General features: G+C 42.5%; 1 protein-coding gene across 1 annotated transcript in view; it reads right to left on the bottom strand.

The window, feature by feature from the left end:
• Positions 1–865: 865 nt before the first annotated feature.
• Positions 866–16,750, bottom strand: part of Nubpl (nucleotide binding protein like) — a 212,567-nt gene continuing 196,682 nt past the window's right edge. Inside the window, exons 9-11 of the mRNA XM_032907722.1 lie at positions 10,883–11,003; positions 6,824–6,906; positions 866–1,121 (exon numbers count right to left, since the gene is read on the bottom strand). Coding sequence (XP_032763613.1) covers positions 1,059–1,121; positions 6,824–6,906; positions 10,883–11,003 — 267 coding nt within the window. The 3' untranslated portion in view covers positions 866–1,058. The remainder of the gene's footprint in view (positions 1,122–6,823; positions 6,907–10,882; positions 11,004–16,750) is intronic.

Below are 16,750 nucleotides of genomic sequence, written 5' to 3'. Positions count from 1 at the left end.
TGGTTTTGGATCAAGTTTGTTTGTATGTTTTAAATAATTCCAATTTTTTTTTTATCTCTACTACTGGCTGATCTTATTTTTAAAATGTTAATAGTTGCTCTAAACTTTATACTGTTTGGCTTGAATTATTCAAGCCAAAGTTCTCCTGTAGGACTTACTGGTAGCCCACCCTCACTATTCATCACTTGGGCCACACATGGGACCGCCGCATATGTTGTTTGCATTTGTTATTAAACAATGTATGTGTACATCACTTTTAATGTACTCAATTGTGTTTTGACTGATTTAAAATAAGGCACTACATAATGATGATCACTTCTGTGTCCTAGCACTCAGTACACAGAGGCAGGAGGATTTCCAGTTCAAGACCTCTCTTATCTATATTACAAATTCTATTTCCAAAGCAAAAATCCACTAAAAATAACAGGAAATAGAAGACAGTGACCTGAATGTATTACATCAGAAATCCTGGCCGGTCATGGTCATAGATTCTCTTCATTGAAATATAACACTGGTAAAGACATTATAACCAAATCATTATCAACGCACTGACCCCATTCTGGAGATTCAGATTTCTCAAGTCTGGGCAAGTCTGTGCCACATGAAGTAGACATCCTATTCATCAAGTACATGTTTAATACAGGACTACAGGAAAGATACAAACTGCCTGGGGGCAAGGTGCTACATTTATATCCATGTCCACATTTAGTAAGCCCTTTGAGTGACGTGCTTCAGCCGTTCTCTGCAAACCTGGTACTGTAACATCATGAAGTCACAGTTTAAGAGACGGCTCAATGAAAGCAGTGCTGTGCAGCTAAGGTGCCAGTTGTCAAAACCCCAAACACAGAATCATCATATACAGCCAGCACATACACACGAACATTTTATTTGTGTCATAGATCGTCAAATCAAATCTGAAAACGAGACATTACTTCTTTAGAGATGAATGAAAATAATCAGAATTGCCATTATTTTGGTGGGTCTCACCCTACCACAATGCTCATTTTTGACAGTTCATGATTATCAAATACCAGGACACTTTCCAGGGCACTTGGGAATCATTCTGGAGGTGATTTCAATCTTCTTACCACTTCTGAAGCAATATTCAGGTAAGCTTTGGCCTGGAAAAGAACAGACTCATTGTTCTATGTTTCTCAGCAGACACTGAATGAATCCTGAACTATTTACCACAGGTGCCCGCTGTATCTGATCAGATAGCAGCAGACTGGGGTGTAAACTCTTAACATAAGTGAGCATAAGTGAACATAAGGCAGTGTATATTGTACAGAGGAGAAAAGGTTTCTCACCATTTGAGGGTAAGGGTTTAAAAGGTGACCTTCTGGGGAAAAAAAAAAAAAAAAGACTACCAGCAACCGCTGTATTTCAAATTCTAATTCCAATGTCAGTAAATTAACAACCTAGTCCAGTTTCAGAAAATGTAAACCTCCCTCCTCTGAGAAATCCTGAGTTAGATACTGCCAAGTCTTGTTTGGCACAAGAGGAATTAGCCAGTTGAAAGAGAGCTATTTCTTTCTACCTGTGCTTTCTCTCTGGAAGGCATTTTCTTCACTCTCCCTGAGACAATTCACAAGAGCAACACCAAGCACAAGACAGCTCTTCTCCAGGTGAATTTGGGCATTGTGCAAAAATTTCCGGTTCAAATGTCACATACCTTTGCTCTGGGATTCCCAGCACAAAGCATTGCTAGGAATGGATCCAAAGACACAGGCTAACACAGCACCCTTTGTTCTGGCTACAATGACCATGAAATCTGAATTTAAAAAACTCTCTTAAACAAATGCAATAGTAACTGCCAATCTTATCTATAAACAGTAACTATGAAACAGTGAGGCTCTATTTTTTCGAGGCGGGGTTTCACCATATAATCTAGACTATCCTTAAATTTATAATCCTCCTGCACCAGCCTTTTAAGTGCTAAAATTTCAGCATGTGTCACCATATTAAGATTTTGGAAAAGCACAATTTCTACTCTAATATAGTTAAAAGCATACTACCACCATTATTAAAAACTACCCAGCTTCCTATTTGCTAGTCATAAATCAGGGATAAATGCTACAGTCCCCCTTCACTTTATAAATGAGGGGACCACGGCCTAGAAAAGATGGTCTAAAACATGCCTACTTGTTAACAAGTTGGACTGCGAGTCAAAGTGACCAGCCTTCTGGTCCCAGACTCCAGTGCTGCACACTACAGAGAGGTCCTGGCATCTGCTTGCTGAGTGACAAATGTATGTCACACATCTTCATTTATGCCTGAACAGCTGGATCAATGACATCGTGCATAAAATCACTTAGCTCTTGCCTGTGTTAGAGAAACAAACATGCCACAATACAAAAACTTCTGGGTAATCCCAGAATAATTAATTTCTCATACTCAGCCTTTGCTCTTTAACGGACCTTAGATTCCCAGTGTATCAGTCAAGGTTAGATTGGCCCCCAAAGTGCTGATTTTAACAGGTTTCACCACTACAAAACTGTTGAGACTGGATCTTTTTTAAGGAACTGCTGTATCATTTCAACAAATCCATTTTGCAAATCCTTACTGCATCTGAAGCACTATGCTAGGAACTCTATGAGATGTTATGATTTAGAAGGAGGCAGAGCAGCTCATGGGAGAGAAGCTGGGACCCTGGAGTCACACAGGCTGGGCTTGGAGTCTTTCTTTCATGCCTGATTAGCGGAGAGGCCTTGGGCTAGTTACATAACCCCCTAGGCTGTTTCTGTAGCTGGAAAATGGCTGTGCGACCACACACACTTCCGAGGATTTGGGGAAGGCATGTAAGGTGCTGGCACAGAATACATTAATAGTATGCCCCAGGGAGTGGACGGCCTGGCCAGGCACGGTATTATACTGTAATGCAACACTCGGGAGGTAGAAACAGAAGAATGAGAAGCCACAGGCCATCCTCAGCTACAGTGAGTTCAAGGCCAGACTGGGCTATAGAAGACTCTGTCCTCAAATTCCAAAAACAGAGAGAGAGAGAAGAGAGAGAGAGAGAGGAGGGAGGGAGGAGGGAGGGAGGAGGGAGGGAGGGAGGGAGGAGGAAGGAAGGAAGGAAAAGAAAGAAGGTAGTTGGGAGGCAGGAAGAGAGAGCTACAGAACACTGAACAGTTCACATGAATGTATGCTTTTGGAGGACATTTCCTCTCAAAGAATAATAAAATCCCTATTTCTTCCTTCATCTTACATGTCACAAATACATCTATGTAAAAGATATAACTGAAATTTTTTAAGCTGTTAATCATCTTCATTCATTAACTCCACTTCCCCACTATGACTGCAGATCTGTCTAACCAGCCATTTAAAGGCACCCTGTCTGCTCTGTCACTACTAGGTGACAGGGAACGAGAGTGCCTAGGACCAGAGTGAAAGATATTATACAAAAGCTAGTTTTCATTTTTGTTTTGAAATATTTGTAGTTGGCTAATCATATTTAGTTCATATTAAGGTAGTGGGGTGATAATCTAGAAATTATAAGATAATAAAGCTTCCATTTATATTTGAAAATCTTCAAGAATAATTTGAGAGGACATCATTTTGTATGCTAATGTTTTTATTTTATACAAATGATAAAACCATAAAACCATCTGTCATCAGCCCAATCTATGTGTACTGCTCTTGGCTGAGGGCAAAGGTCAACAATTCCAGTGCCGCCAGCATGAGGTGATGCTGTGACATCTAAGAGTGCTGAAGCCAAGCCTGCCATCTCGCCTCCCCTTCTGCACCCTCTGGCTGTCATTCCACTCATATTTTGTGCTGTTCTTGCTCTTCCTTCCAACTGGAACACCTGGTGCAAGTTTTGGTGAGTTCACTGGGTAGGTAGCAACCATTAGCTCCTAACTGGGGGCACATGCCTTCCCACTTCTCCCATGATGCCTGGCTCACCAGGGCCCACACCTTTGACTGAATGGTTGTAGTGCTCACCTCTGCTGCAAGTTAAATGTGTCTGGTGAGTTCAACTTTCAGAAGTAAAATTCCCTTGTGTTACAGGGGAAAAGGAAGTTATCAAGAGGCAAGATTCATTGTAGCTAGAGACAGAGTCTAGGAGTCAGGAAATACCATTAATGCTGAAGCTGGGAACCCCACTTTCATGACACAGAGTGCTGCTCTGAACTGTAGATGCCAGGAGAGTAATGTTTCCTTGGAGCCATACAGGGACCCAGCCCTTTAATGAGGGGGGAGGAGAGGCATCTGTCTGGGCTTTAGAGAGCCAGTTTTAAGGAGAGAAGGAAGGACAGAGTTAACCTATTTTGCATCTTCCAGTGCAGTTTCATGTATTTTATTTAACCCTCTCACCATGACATCAACATGTAGATGGGGGAGAAGGTTTCAAAAGCTTAGAGAAATCTTCCTTCCTTCTGCTTAGTGGCATGCTTAGCAGTGACTCCACGCAGCTCTGATTCTGAGCTTTTCCATCCTGCACAGACCCCCTTTGTGATTTCTGGGCAGTTTCCCAGAAAAAATAAAACGACATGATTTCTAGAGATTCTCTGACCAGGTCAGGATCCATTCCCTGTCCCATGGCTATCTTTGCAACAGAACCTAAGAGGCAGATTCTCCTTGACCTCTCCTCCAGAGCTCTGTGCTGTATGGAGTGACCTGGATGCCTACTCACATGCACTCTAGCCTTGAACTGGCCTGGGGTAATTAGAGAGTCAAGCAGAAACTGAACTAGAAAGAGGAAGCATGGAGCCTACATCAGCTGAGTGTGCGAGTGCTTTCTAGTACTATCCTAGACCAACTTCCTCAGTGTAAACAAACCGCTGCCTAGAGGGTAAAGGAGAGTACACTTGCCTCATAAGGATGCATGGGAATCGGGTAAGAAACAGTACCAGTTAGTGACCTAAGCACTGTGCCAGTCTCTTAGAAATCAGAGCAATTAATATGGGAGCCAGAGCTTGACACATGTAAAGGGATCATTCTCTGTGAAGAACAGACTAGCCTTTTACTATTTCAGTTAACTAGCTCCATGACAGTCCTGGGGAGATATTTGGTCTCCTTGAGCATCAGTTCCCTCGTCTGAGAAGACAGGGATTTTCACATACCACTTTGCATCATTATAAGGACAAAACTCCTGTAAATAACAGCCTGACTGGGGTCTGGCGGGGCAACTACTATTATTAGAAAATGGCCATCACCACTGTCTGCAATCTCAGAACAGAAGTGATGGCTTCCATGGAAGGAGAACAGGATCCAGCACCGTATGCTCTCCTTTTGGCGGCCATGTCTACTTAAGCCTTTGTATTAATATTAATAATGAGCACATGAGACATTCATCATTAAAACTAGCCTAGAAAAAGACTGGACCTGTCCTTGGACCTTCAAGATTACCACCCAGGAATGGTGAGACCCAGTTATTACACATGTAGATCAGACTACAGAAACATTAACTCCAAAATCCCACCAATACTACTGCTTAGCATTTAAAATTATATTGCCTTTGGATAGCTTGTTATATGTTCTCTGTTAATTGATATTTCTCTAATTCAATGTATTGCTTCTTATTCTTATTTTTGGAGTATTTTAAAGATAAAAAGCAATAATAAATAGGTAGAAATACTTTAAAATCTCAACTCATAGTTGAAATTAGTAGTAAATACTATTATTTTTTAAGGAATTACCAAAGAATACCTTTAAATATTCTGCTTTTGGAAGTCATTTTAATGTGCATAATTAAAAAATCTTCATTTCAAACTTTTCATATACTTTATATTAAAATTATACTTTGATAGTTGGGACTACCATACTTTAACAGGAAAGCAATAAAGAGTTATGGTTTTCCTGATCTGAAAGCTCTTTAAAGAAAAATTGGAAAGGAAATTTAATACCGGAAAGGCACAGAAAAAGAAAACATTGATAAGCACCATATTGTATTTACTCAAAGGTCACACTCCAACAGCTGCACCACATGTGCTGACCCTCAGGACAGGGAAAGGATGACCACCAAAGGGTAACTCTAGATGAATCCATGCATCCGAGCAGCAAGGCCGAGTTCATTCACGACTCTAGATCAAATCTCCTCTCACTTTACGCATGATATTAGCCAGACTTGGTTCTTTACTTTCTTGTTCACAGAAGATTAGAGGAGTGAGGAGGAATGAGCAGGCAGTCCTGTCCACTGTGGTGGGGCTGGAGAGTGGGTACAAAGCTCCCAGGAGATAGGGGTGTTGTGGAAGGGAGTACAGAAACTACAGGCAGACACACAGATGATAACCGGGCTTCTGAATTAAACAGCAAGACCGAGCAGAAAAAGATATGTATGTGATCTGATTTCGTGTCTATTTTTCAGTTAACACTACAATAACACATTTTATCCCTAATATTTCCATACTTTGGCAACTTTGAAAATCTATCAGTTATATCTCTTATGATGCTGGCTGATGATACACCACTAGGTTTTTGATCTACTCCCCAGTCCTATTCATTAAAGTAAACACAACAAAAATCCCATCCCTACGGATTGGGTACTCCAAAAACCCCCTTTCTCACGTCAGGTTCCCTTCTCCCTCAATAACATCTGAGGGTGCAATACTAAAGTGTCACACTCTTGAGCAGTCCGACATTGCCAGCTAGCCAGGTAAGTTTTAAGTTCTCCTTATGGGGTTCTTCGTGAGAAAACTGCTGTCTGTTCATTGAACTGAAAGTCTGGTATCCACATGTGCATCCTAGCATGACATGAGGAAAGTCACTGTTGTCAACATGTCTGCCCTATGCACAAGCAAACGACTTCATCTCCCATACTTTCTGTATATCATAAAGAGTACATCCCACAAAAAGAAAGAAATCAGAAAATGTCACTTACCTCATCACTTTCAGGCTGAGAAAAGACAACTGGCTGACCCATATCTGAAGCTTCCCTTATACTGAGGTGTAAGGGGACATCTCCTGCAGAAGCCCAGGAGGAAACATTAGAGCCAGAGAAACTGACAGGGGCATCCTCAATCTCACTACTCCATGTTTGGAAAGAAATAAACTCTGAGCTGAAGCTTCTCAAACTAAACTGAATTATGTCTACCTACCCTCAATTTGCTAAATGCCTAAAAGAGGAATTTCAAATGTAAATTAAGGTGAAAAAAAACCACTTAGGGCAGTCAAGAGACGGTGTGTGTGTGTGTGTGTGTGTGTGTGTGTGTGTGTGTGTGTGTGTGTGTGTGTATTTCTATAGGTACAAGCTCTGGGGCAACCAAGCGTGAAGTGAGGCATCTGATTTGTTCTCCTGGAGGCAAAGGCTAGCTCAGAGGACATGTGTAAGTGGTTTCCCTGGAACAGCCGATACAGACATACTGTATTTTACACCATGAAAGGGATGGATGAGGAAAGAATGCCGAGGCAAAAGAGCCCCAAAGACTCTTGGTGGTGGTGTTGGATGCGTGAGTCATGGCAACTGCTTATATAGTAAGGCAGGAGCTGCCAAGGTGGCTCAGCAGGTAAAGGTGCTCGCTCCCAAACCTCATGACCCAAGGTTGAGCCCCAGCACCTACATGGTATAAGGAGAAAATCATCATCAAGTTGTTCTCTGACCTCTACATATGTGCCACGGTACCTGCATGCATAAACACATACACAATCACAGAAAATGTGTAATAGAAACATTTAAAAAGTAAGTCAGACATGTATCCCAATGTCAACCTGCTTTTGAGACATTGTTCTTTTTCTTACTATCTACTATCTACTAAGCCATGTAGCATGACACGTGACCTTGTGAGCTTGGTGTGTTCTTGGGAAGCACTGCCAGAAAGCAGCCATGTGCATCTGACAATGCTGTACCAGTAGGTGGGAGAACGTAAGAGCAGAGTGCTTTGAGCCAGTCTCCTGAGGACTCAAACACAGTAAGTGGAGTCTTAAGTACAACCTCCTTGTTGTACCTCAGAGCATTCTCTGAAGCACCCCGAACTCCTGCTCAGGCTACCAAAATGTGTGTTTAAACGTGCATTTTATGCCACACAGCACCCTGAACATCAATATCAACAATGCAGAAGTCTATGTCACAAAATGTTGTAATTTATTACACTTGGCATGGCAGAAGGAGAGGCATCAGCCAGCTCTGCCATTGTATTTCTTTTTTAACCAGTTGCTTTCATATTTTTCAGTTATTACAAAGTAGGTTTCACTATAACATTTTCACACATGTATATTGCTACGTTCTGCTCATATAATCTTCACTCTATTAAATATCCACGATGCTAACCTTGGTTGTCAGCTTGACTATATCTGTAACCAACTGAAACGCACCTGTGAGGGATTTGCTGGACTGGGTCATGAGAGGTAGGAAGACCCTCCCAAATCTGGCCATGTCTTCTGCTGGCAGCCCACATGAAAGGTCACAGAGGAAAGGAATCTCTGCTTTTTGCCTGTTTCCCTTCACTCTTGTTGGCAAGTTCATCTATTCTGTCCTGAAGAATTACTTTGCTGGTATTAACACCCACTTCTTCAGGATACTAGAATAGACTAAAGACCAGCTGAGACATCTAGCCTCATGACTAGGACAACTGGATTGTTAGTCTTTTGGTATAGGTTGAGAGAGAGAGCCATTGTTAGACCAGTCAGACTGTAAGCTATTCTAATAAACTATACATGTTCTCCCCCCACCCCTGCATTCCTTTAGAGAACCCTGACAAATATAATATCTACCAGCCAAATTACAAAATATAAGATTATTTCAATATCCATTTAAGGATTAGCTTTGCAGCAAATCTGATGTCCCTTCTACAGATCAATATGAAACTATAGGGGATTCTCACACAGCAGACAGGGTAAATGTTACATAAAGTGTTTAGAAACCCAGAAAGATTTTTATCTTGATTTATGAATAGCAAGGAAACCTGAATAGCTTCTTTTCTGCTGCAGAAATGGAGTAAAAGAGGCCAAGCCTGTATTTCACACAGTCATCCACTGGCACGGTCTTCGCCCTCCAGAGAGTCATAATGTTACACGCAGACACAGAAAGCCATGGAGGCCACAACAGAAATGGGAAGAAAGCCCGAGGAGCAGCCTGGGAGGGAAGAGCGCCTTAGAAAGAGTCAGGGCACATTTCAGATGCCAGCGGCCTCTGCTCTGAGATGGTGTGAGGTGTTATCAGCTTGGTTCATGAGGAGAACGGTCTGAGGAATCACTTCCGGCCAGAGGGATGGCTCGGTCAATAAAGACACTTGCCTGAGTTCAATTTCAGGAACTTACACCATGGAAGGAGAGTATTGACTCCTGAAAGTTGTTCTCTGACCTCCACATGCACACAATGGCACATGTACCACACCCCTTCACCCTAACACACACGATAAAAATCTATTTTAAAATAGAATTTAAGGAATTCCAAGAGCTGTTTTAGGAATAAGCAAGCCAATACGTAATAAAAGAATAGGGGCGGGGCTGTTAAACAGCAGGATACCTCAGCTGAGAGAGCTCTCCCGGTTCACTTCCTCATCCCTAGTTCCAACCTCTTCCTTAGCACAGCCCTTGCTGCCATCCACGCGACTTTCTGGGGTTCCCTGACTACGTTAAGTAGACGAATAGGAACTCTAAGTTACCTTTCCTATAACAGGGTTGAGCTCTCATCTATGACAAGGTCCATGGTCATTACTTCTGACATAATTCAGTCATCATACATCTGTGAGCCACTGCTTACGAAACGACTTCCAGTCTCCAAGAGGATTTGGCATCTAATACATGACTCACAAAACTGTTCCACTTGCTCCAAGTTAGGGAATTAAACCACCAGCCCAATTCAATAATGCCATTATAATTATGCATTTATGTTATGATATAAGGGAAAGTCAATCTGTTGTGTTATTATGTAGATTTGGAAAATTGAACTTTCTAGGCTAGTTAGGTAAAAAACAGTTTCAGAATATAATTAGTAGATATAATTACAGTAATGTATCAAAATATATCATTAGCATTCACTTGGTATTACAGTTGCTACTACAGAGTGAGGAATAATAACAACACAGTGAGCATTAACTTTCAGAAATGTATTATAATAAAGGATGGTTGAAATTCTTTCATCTCTAAAGGATCTTAATTTTCAACTATCTGTAGCTAGTAACATCTGTCTTCACCCAGAACAGAAACTCAGCCACAATTACAATAGAAAACACGTTGTCTTAAACATCCAGAGCTTACGTGTGCATGTTTTGAAAAAAGCATGTTTTACCCAAAATCTGTTTATTTTTCACTCATCACATATTTTTATTCTCCTCCTAAACTACTTAATTCTCTGATTCAGTGCTATGAACAATATCTACAATAAAAACTCATGTGCCATATTTCTTAGAAATGGTAATCACGGGGCTGGGGATTTAGTTTCAGTGGTAGAGCGCTTTACTAGGAAGCGTGAAGGCCCTGTTCGGGTCCCCAGTCTCGAAAAAAAAAAAAAAGAAAAAAAAAAAAAAAAAAAAAAAAAAAAATGGTAATCACATATCACAGTAAAACAGGAGGAGATACTGTGCAGCGGAAAGACGGACGCACAAAGAGCCTCTCATGAGGGCACTCACACACGATCCTAGCATCGTGTTCGGGTGCTGTCCCACTGCGTGAGCATGGCCATGTACACTGACTTAAACAGGACCGTCTATGTCCAATCTCGCAACCGAGCTAACTACCGCCCTGTAACCCACGGTGAGTGCCACGTCACACTACATCTGCCCCTCAAACTCAATCTACAGGCTGTTTATCTATCACAGAGACCATAGCATAGTCATAGAAAAGGCCTATTCACAGATGCCCAAGAGAGCTTAGTGCATGCAATGGCTACACCACACTTTACAGACACAAAGCTCCAAGCACCTACTTACTGTTGCCTCTGCCATCACTGCCATTTCCCCTCCTGCAATTTGCCCTGGGAAAGGGAATTCTGAGGTCTTACCTAGAACATCAAGATCAAGGGTCTGTGCTAGTTTTCTTGCACCATCAGCGCCAAAGATATGAGTTTTGTGTTTACACTGTGGACACTGGAAGACACTCATGTTCTGGACAAGGCCGAGAACCTAGAATAATACAAACACACTGACATTAAAATAAAATCACCACATGTCATAGCATATGATTTTAACACATTTTTACTGAGTACCGACTGGTTAGTGATACGATGGTCATACATAAGGCAGGGCTCTCTGTCCCCAGGGAACCCCCAGGCTAGTGAGAGACGAGGACAGTAACTGATGCAGTGATAAATGCTAAGGGGACAAAGGAGCTAGGACGCTTGGCCTGGGAAGAATGAGAGAACCTCTGGGTTACTGGGAGACAACTGTTCCTTCAGATTGTGCATAGGCAACCTGAACAGGCAGTGACGCCGGCAACACAAACGCAGTCAGAACAGGAACACAGTCAAGGCAGCAACAATGCTGCAAGCTAGACCTGCGTGGTGACCCTGTGGCCTGTCAGAAAGCACTGGTAAGGAAGGTCAGGGTCTGACGGTGTCGTGCCTTGAACACTCAGTCTCCCAGAGGCTCTTGTACTGAAAGCTTGATGTCCAGCTGCTGCTATCTTAGGAGGTGTTGGCAACTCTTGGAAGTGGGGTCGGGCTAAGAGAATGAGATCACTAGAGGTGCCCTTGTTGGGGGGTGGGAGTTGGGTAGCCTGCAATCCTCTAGCCTCTTCAGTTTGTCTGTCTCCTTCTGTCTGTCTCTGCCCTCCCCATCTCACTCTGTATCGTGCTTTTTTCTCCACGTGTTCCCCAACTACATGGAGCCAAGCAACTGTGGGCTGGACCCGCAGGGCTGTGAACCAAATTAAATCTCTCCTTTTCACTTCTGGGCGTCTGAGTCCCATCGATGAGAGCAGCAACCAATCAGAAGACGAGACAGGATTAATGCTCATCAGACACAAGAGGCAACAACGACTTCTGAACTGAAAAGATGCACAGAGAGGTGTGGGAGGCAAACGTGAGCTGTGAAATGCAGCTCTGATGACAACAGCAGAGCAGGGAAAGAAGAAGACGGAGGACAAAAGTCTTAAGCAGCAGCTTACACACTCTGAGCTCTTTTAAGTCATGTCCTAGAATAAGTGCTTGGAAGGTGTTACTTTCTTCACATAAGAACACTGTTAAGTGGGTGTTTATCATCCCCATTCTGCAGTGGAGAAAACTGAAAGTAGCAGAAGATTCACGCCAGCTCTCACTGCTGCTATTTGAGTAAAATTTTAGCATTTTACCTCAGTTCCCATCTTTTTTCTCAGTTTCCCTGGCTTTAGGCATAAATCAGATCTTTAAGACATATTATTATTCAATAATACTATGAGTAAGCAGATAACAGGCTGTGCAAATATCATCTGCATCCATGTGCCTTTCAATCTCACACTCATCCAGATTCAGACAGGGGCTGCCTTGTGAAAGGAGAACGCAGAGCACACTGTGAGAGCCCAGAGATAACCATGCCTGAGCCACCCTATCTGCTCCACCACAAGACCATCACTACAGAGATTAGTACATCGTCTGCATCTTAAATAAGATGCACTCACAGCCCGCAGGACGCTGACAGACAGACAGAAAGGTGATAACATTCATTATTGCTCCTGAAGGGAGGAGTAGGGAAGAGGAAAGCTATCTTCACACATGGAAATGAAGAGAAGCAGTGAAGGAGTCGTGTGGAGCACAGCTCTTCAAAGCATCTCATACACACACCCTTTTGCTGATGCGAAGTATCAAAAAATAAACCACACCATGTTTTGGTAATTCAGTGCCACCTCCAGAAAGCTAGGAAAAAACAGCTTAGTATCACAGGCTTTGTTTATTGACTGTGAGTATATAATGTCCTCGTTGCTTGGACAGTCTAACTGCCAATTATGTTAAATGTCATGGATACCCTGACTGCAAGGCTTCTAATTTAAACATAAAAAATTACTCAATAAAAGAGAACACACACACACGCACACGCACACGCACACGCACACGCACACGCACACGAACACGCACATGCACGTGCGCACGCACACGCGCGCACACACACACACACACACACACACAAAACCACTTAAGAAAGTGAAAAATCTAGGTGTGCTGTAGTTTAATTTAGAGCGAACAGGAAAAGCATTCTTACCCTGGGAGCTCTCAGCCCCCATGGCATAGAGGTGTGGTATGAGTGTGCCTGCAGTTTATGTGATTCATTTCTCATGAGTCAACTGTCCTCTGTGGACTACAGAAATACCCCAGACACATTCTCTGCCGACTGCATAAATGTCACAGACATAAAATATACTGATACAACCAAATAGCATTTAATGTGCTCTTACACACAGTAACTGGGCTAGACCCAAGGGAGAGCATGCAGTGGGTGAGCACAGCATTAAAGCTCACACTGTAATTGAAGAAATGGATTGAACAAAAAGATTTGTCCTGAAAGTAAAGTACAGAGTGTTACGAGAGAACAGAGTGGAGAAGATTTAATCTACTCCAGAATCACAGAGGCTTTCTTGGAGGGAAGATCTGACCCAAAAGTGATAGAAAAGCCAGGCAAAAACAAGGAAAGAAATAGAAATATTAAATCATGAGTAGGAAGTCCATGTCTCCCATTAGAAGCTGCAAGTCCACGTGAGTCCTCAGTGGGCTAGGGTACGAGATTGAGGAAAGGCCTCGATGCCTATATTCAGAGTTATTTTATTTAGAGCTTTAAAACAATATGACTTTATGAGACAAGAAAGTAAGTTTGTCTTGTCTGTTTGTTTTTCTTAAGACAAACAAATTCAGGGCCGTGTGCTTCAAAATCAATAATGTGGGAGGTGATCATTGGTCTAAAATATATCCAGTTTTCTTCCTGGACACGAGGTAGGGATTTTTACCCCTATCCAATCATGTGAGTTCATGCAGTCTGTCTAGGCCAATGTGTGCAGAAATACCTGTGTCACAGCCACAATTTAGGGACAAATTCCCCATTCTGTCCTCTTTGTCTTGGTGTTGAGACAGCAGCTGCTCTGTTAGTATGGATGTCACAGTTAAGCATGATCAAGAGAAAACAGCCATGCAGCATGAGAGAGTCAACCACTGTTGACTGAAACCACCAGAATAATTAACACACAGAACCCACCTTCCTTAGCTGACACAGAAGAAAATAAATTTTGTTTCTAGAGTTTCTGTTTTATGATTTCTGTAGTATCCATTTCATATTTTATAGTGAGACTAACATAATACTATAACACACATGTGCTAAAAACACGAACACACACATATAAAGCATAAATATACATTGGATATATAAAGTACCATTTATTGGCTAGGATGGAAATCACAAAAGTGAAATAAAAAAGCAAAGAAAACATTGAGGGCCGCCAACACTTCCTCTTGCACTAACAAGATGTCCCATCTTCCAACCCAAGTGTAAATGCTCAATACTGTTCATTCACCTGAGAAAACTACTGCACCTGACGGAGAGTCTGTCTCCAGAACTTCATTTACCACTCGACTCAATATTAACAACAACAAGTGACAACAGCAACAACACTGGCTATAAGGGAACAGCACAGAGCCCAGAATAGCCCCATGCATGAATGTCATTGCCTTACAATGGGACCAGCACAGTGCTTCCGTGTTAACTGTGGCCACACAGAAACTAGCGTCATCTTAGCCCACCATTTGCACCTTACTAGTACTGGCTTCATGACAGGAAGCTAAATGTGAAAGGCAAAACAACACTTTGAGGAGTGCACTTGGAAGCAGACAAAAACACTAGAGATAAGCTTAAGCATTTTCATTAAACAGAACTTTAATAATATTAAGGAACAAGCAGATGCCATTTAAGGAAGGGAGACAGACCTTAGAGCAGGATATGACTTCCGCAACACAAGCTTTGTGATAGACTTCCTACTGGAATAGATAAGAAACCAATATATTCCGACAACATGATGAAAACCAGGTGAGAGAGTTGTAACTGCTTTATCAAAGAAGACAGCCAAGGCCCCTGAATAGACAGAAACCATCATCAATATGACAGAAAGAAGCCCAAAGAGGAAACACCCAAGGCTGTGAGGAGGATGGACAACTCTTCTTTGGTTTCAGCCATTCTGTAACACCGTTGGGCCATTTCCTCCCACTGAGTCAGACTGTGGCGTACTCCAGGTAATGTACCAACACAGACATCAACACAATCACAGTACAGCAGTTGGAAAATGACCCAAAAAATCAGACACATCCTTGTATGTCCTCACTGTACAGTGATCAAGGAATGGCAGTCAGTCAGTCACCTAATTTAGAGATCATGACCCCAGCGCACTAGTCATAAAGACAAGCACTGCACCACCTCTGTCACAGAGAGCTCACAGGCAGGCCAGACTCCAGCACTGGAAGCTGGGTTCCCAGGGGAGTGTGGGCAGGAGGCTCTGGGTTACTGGTAATGTTCTACTCACTCTGAAGTGTTAGATTCATTGACCAGTATCTTCATTCCTGAGCGATCACCCCTGCCCTACCCCAGGTCTGATAAGCGCCATTTTATTCCCTACCCCCGTGAGTTCAGCACTCTTAGATTTTACAGATAACTGAAATCATGAAGTATTTGTCTTTCTGTGCATGGCTTATTTCACTTTAAATGCTGTCCTACGACTTATCTATCTTGTTGAAGCGACTTGATTTGTAAAGGCTGGACACTATTGCACTAAGTATATAAATGGTACTCTTTATTTCCTCATCTATGATGGCCATTTACAGAGGCCCGTAGCTTGGCTTCTGTGAATAATACCGTAAAGTATTTGGTATTTATGTTTATGGCTGGCTTACTTTACTTCCAGAGGATGTACATAGAGTAGTGGGGATGCTGGACCATGTGGCTTTACAGAAACATAGTTTTAAAGTGTGGAGAGACAGCTCCACAGTTAAGACCGAGTTCTGCTCCTGCAGAGTACAGGTGTGTGGAAGCCAATTCCTTTGTCAAGTGCTTACAATTTATAGCTTACACTTGCCTGTGACTCCAGCTCCCATGCCCTCTTCTCACTCCATGGGAACTCGTACTCCTATGTGCACATAGCACCCCAACACATGTACACATAATTAACAACAAAAGTTAAAAAAATTAACCCGGCTCTATACAATCCCCGAAAGCTATAGTAATTGACATTTCCACAAGCCATGTGCAGGAGGCCTCTTTCTCTACTTCTCTCGTCTGTCTTTATCTGTTGTACAGCACCCTCCCCAGCGGGTGCTCCAGTGGCTTTCTTCTGCATGTCTGACAATTAGTGATATTGAACATTGGTAGGCATGTGGGCAAGTGTGCCTTTTTGCACTTTTCCCCTTGCAATTGGGTTTTAGGTTTTGATATATTTTGGAGAGTAGCCCCTTATGCTGTTTTTTGTCGAGTTGACACCAACTTGGGAAGAGAGAATTGTAATAGGGAAAAATGCCTCCATAAGATTAGCCTGCAGGTAAGTCTGTGGGGCATTTCCTGGACTAAGGAATGATGGGAGAAGGCCTAGCCTACTGGGGGTGGGGTAAGTGGGGCCAACCCTGGGCAGGTGGTCCTGGATTACACAAAAGAGCAGACTAAGCAAACCAGTATGCACACAGCCATTCCTCTGCGGTTTTGCTTGTTACTGCTTCTGTTAGGATCCTACCCTGAGTTCCTGCCCTGACTTCCTTCAATCCTGCCTGTGATGTGGAAATATAAGATGAAATAAGCCCTTCCCCCCAGTTGCTTTGGACATATTTTACCACAGATTTAGAAATGCTAATTTTGATACCCTTGTCACATACGCTGGCTGATTTTCATAGATTTTCCTCTGTCCTGTCAATTGCTTTCTTACTTGTGTTGTCTGT

The sequence above is a fragment of the Rattus rattus genome, chromosome 7 (assembly GCF_011064425.1).
Source record: "Rattus rattus isolate New Zealand chromosome 7, Rrattus_CSIRO_v1, whole genome shotgun sequence".
In the NCBI taxonomy this organism is placed as follows: domain Eukaryota; kingdom Metazoa; phylum Chordata; class Mammalia; order Rodentia; family Muridae; genus Rattus; species Rattus rattus.
This window is presented reverse-complemented; position numbering and strand designations above follow the sequence as displayed.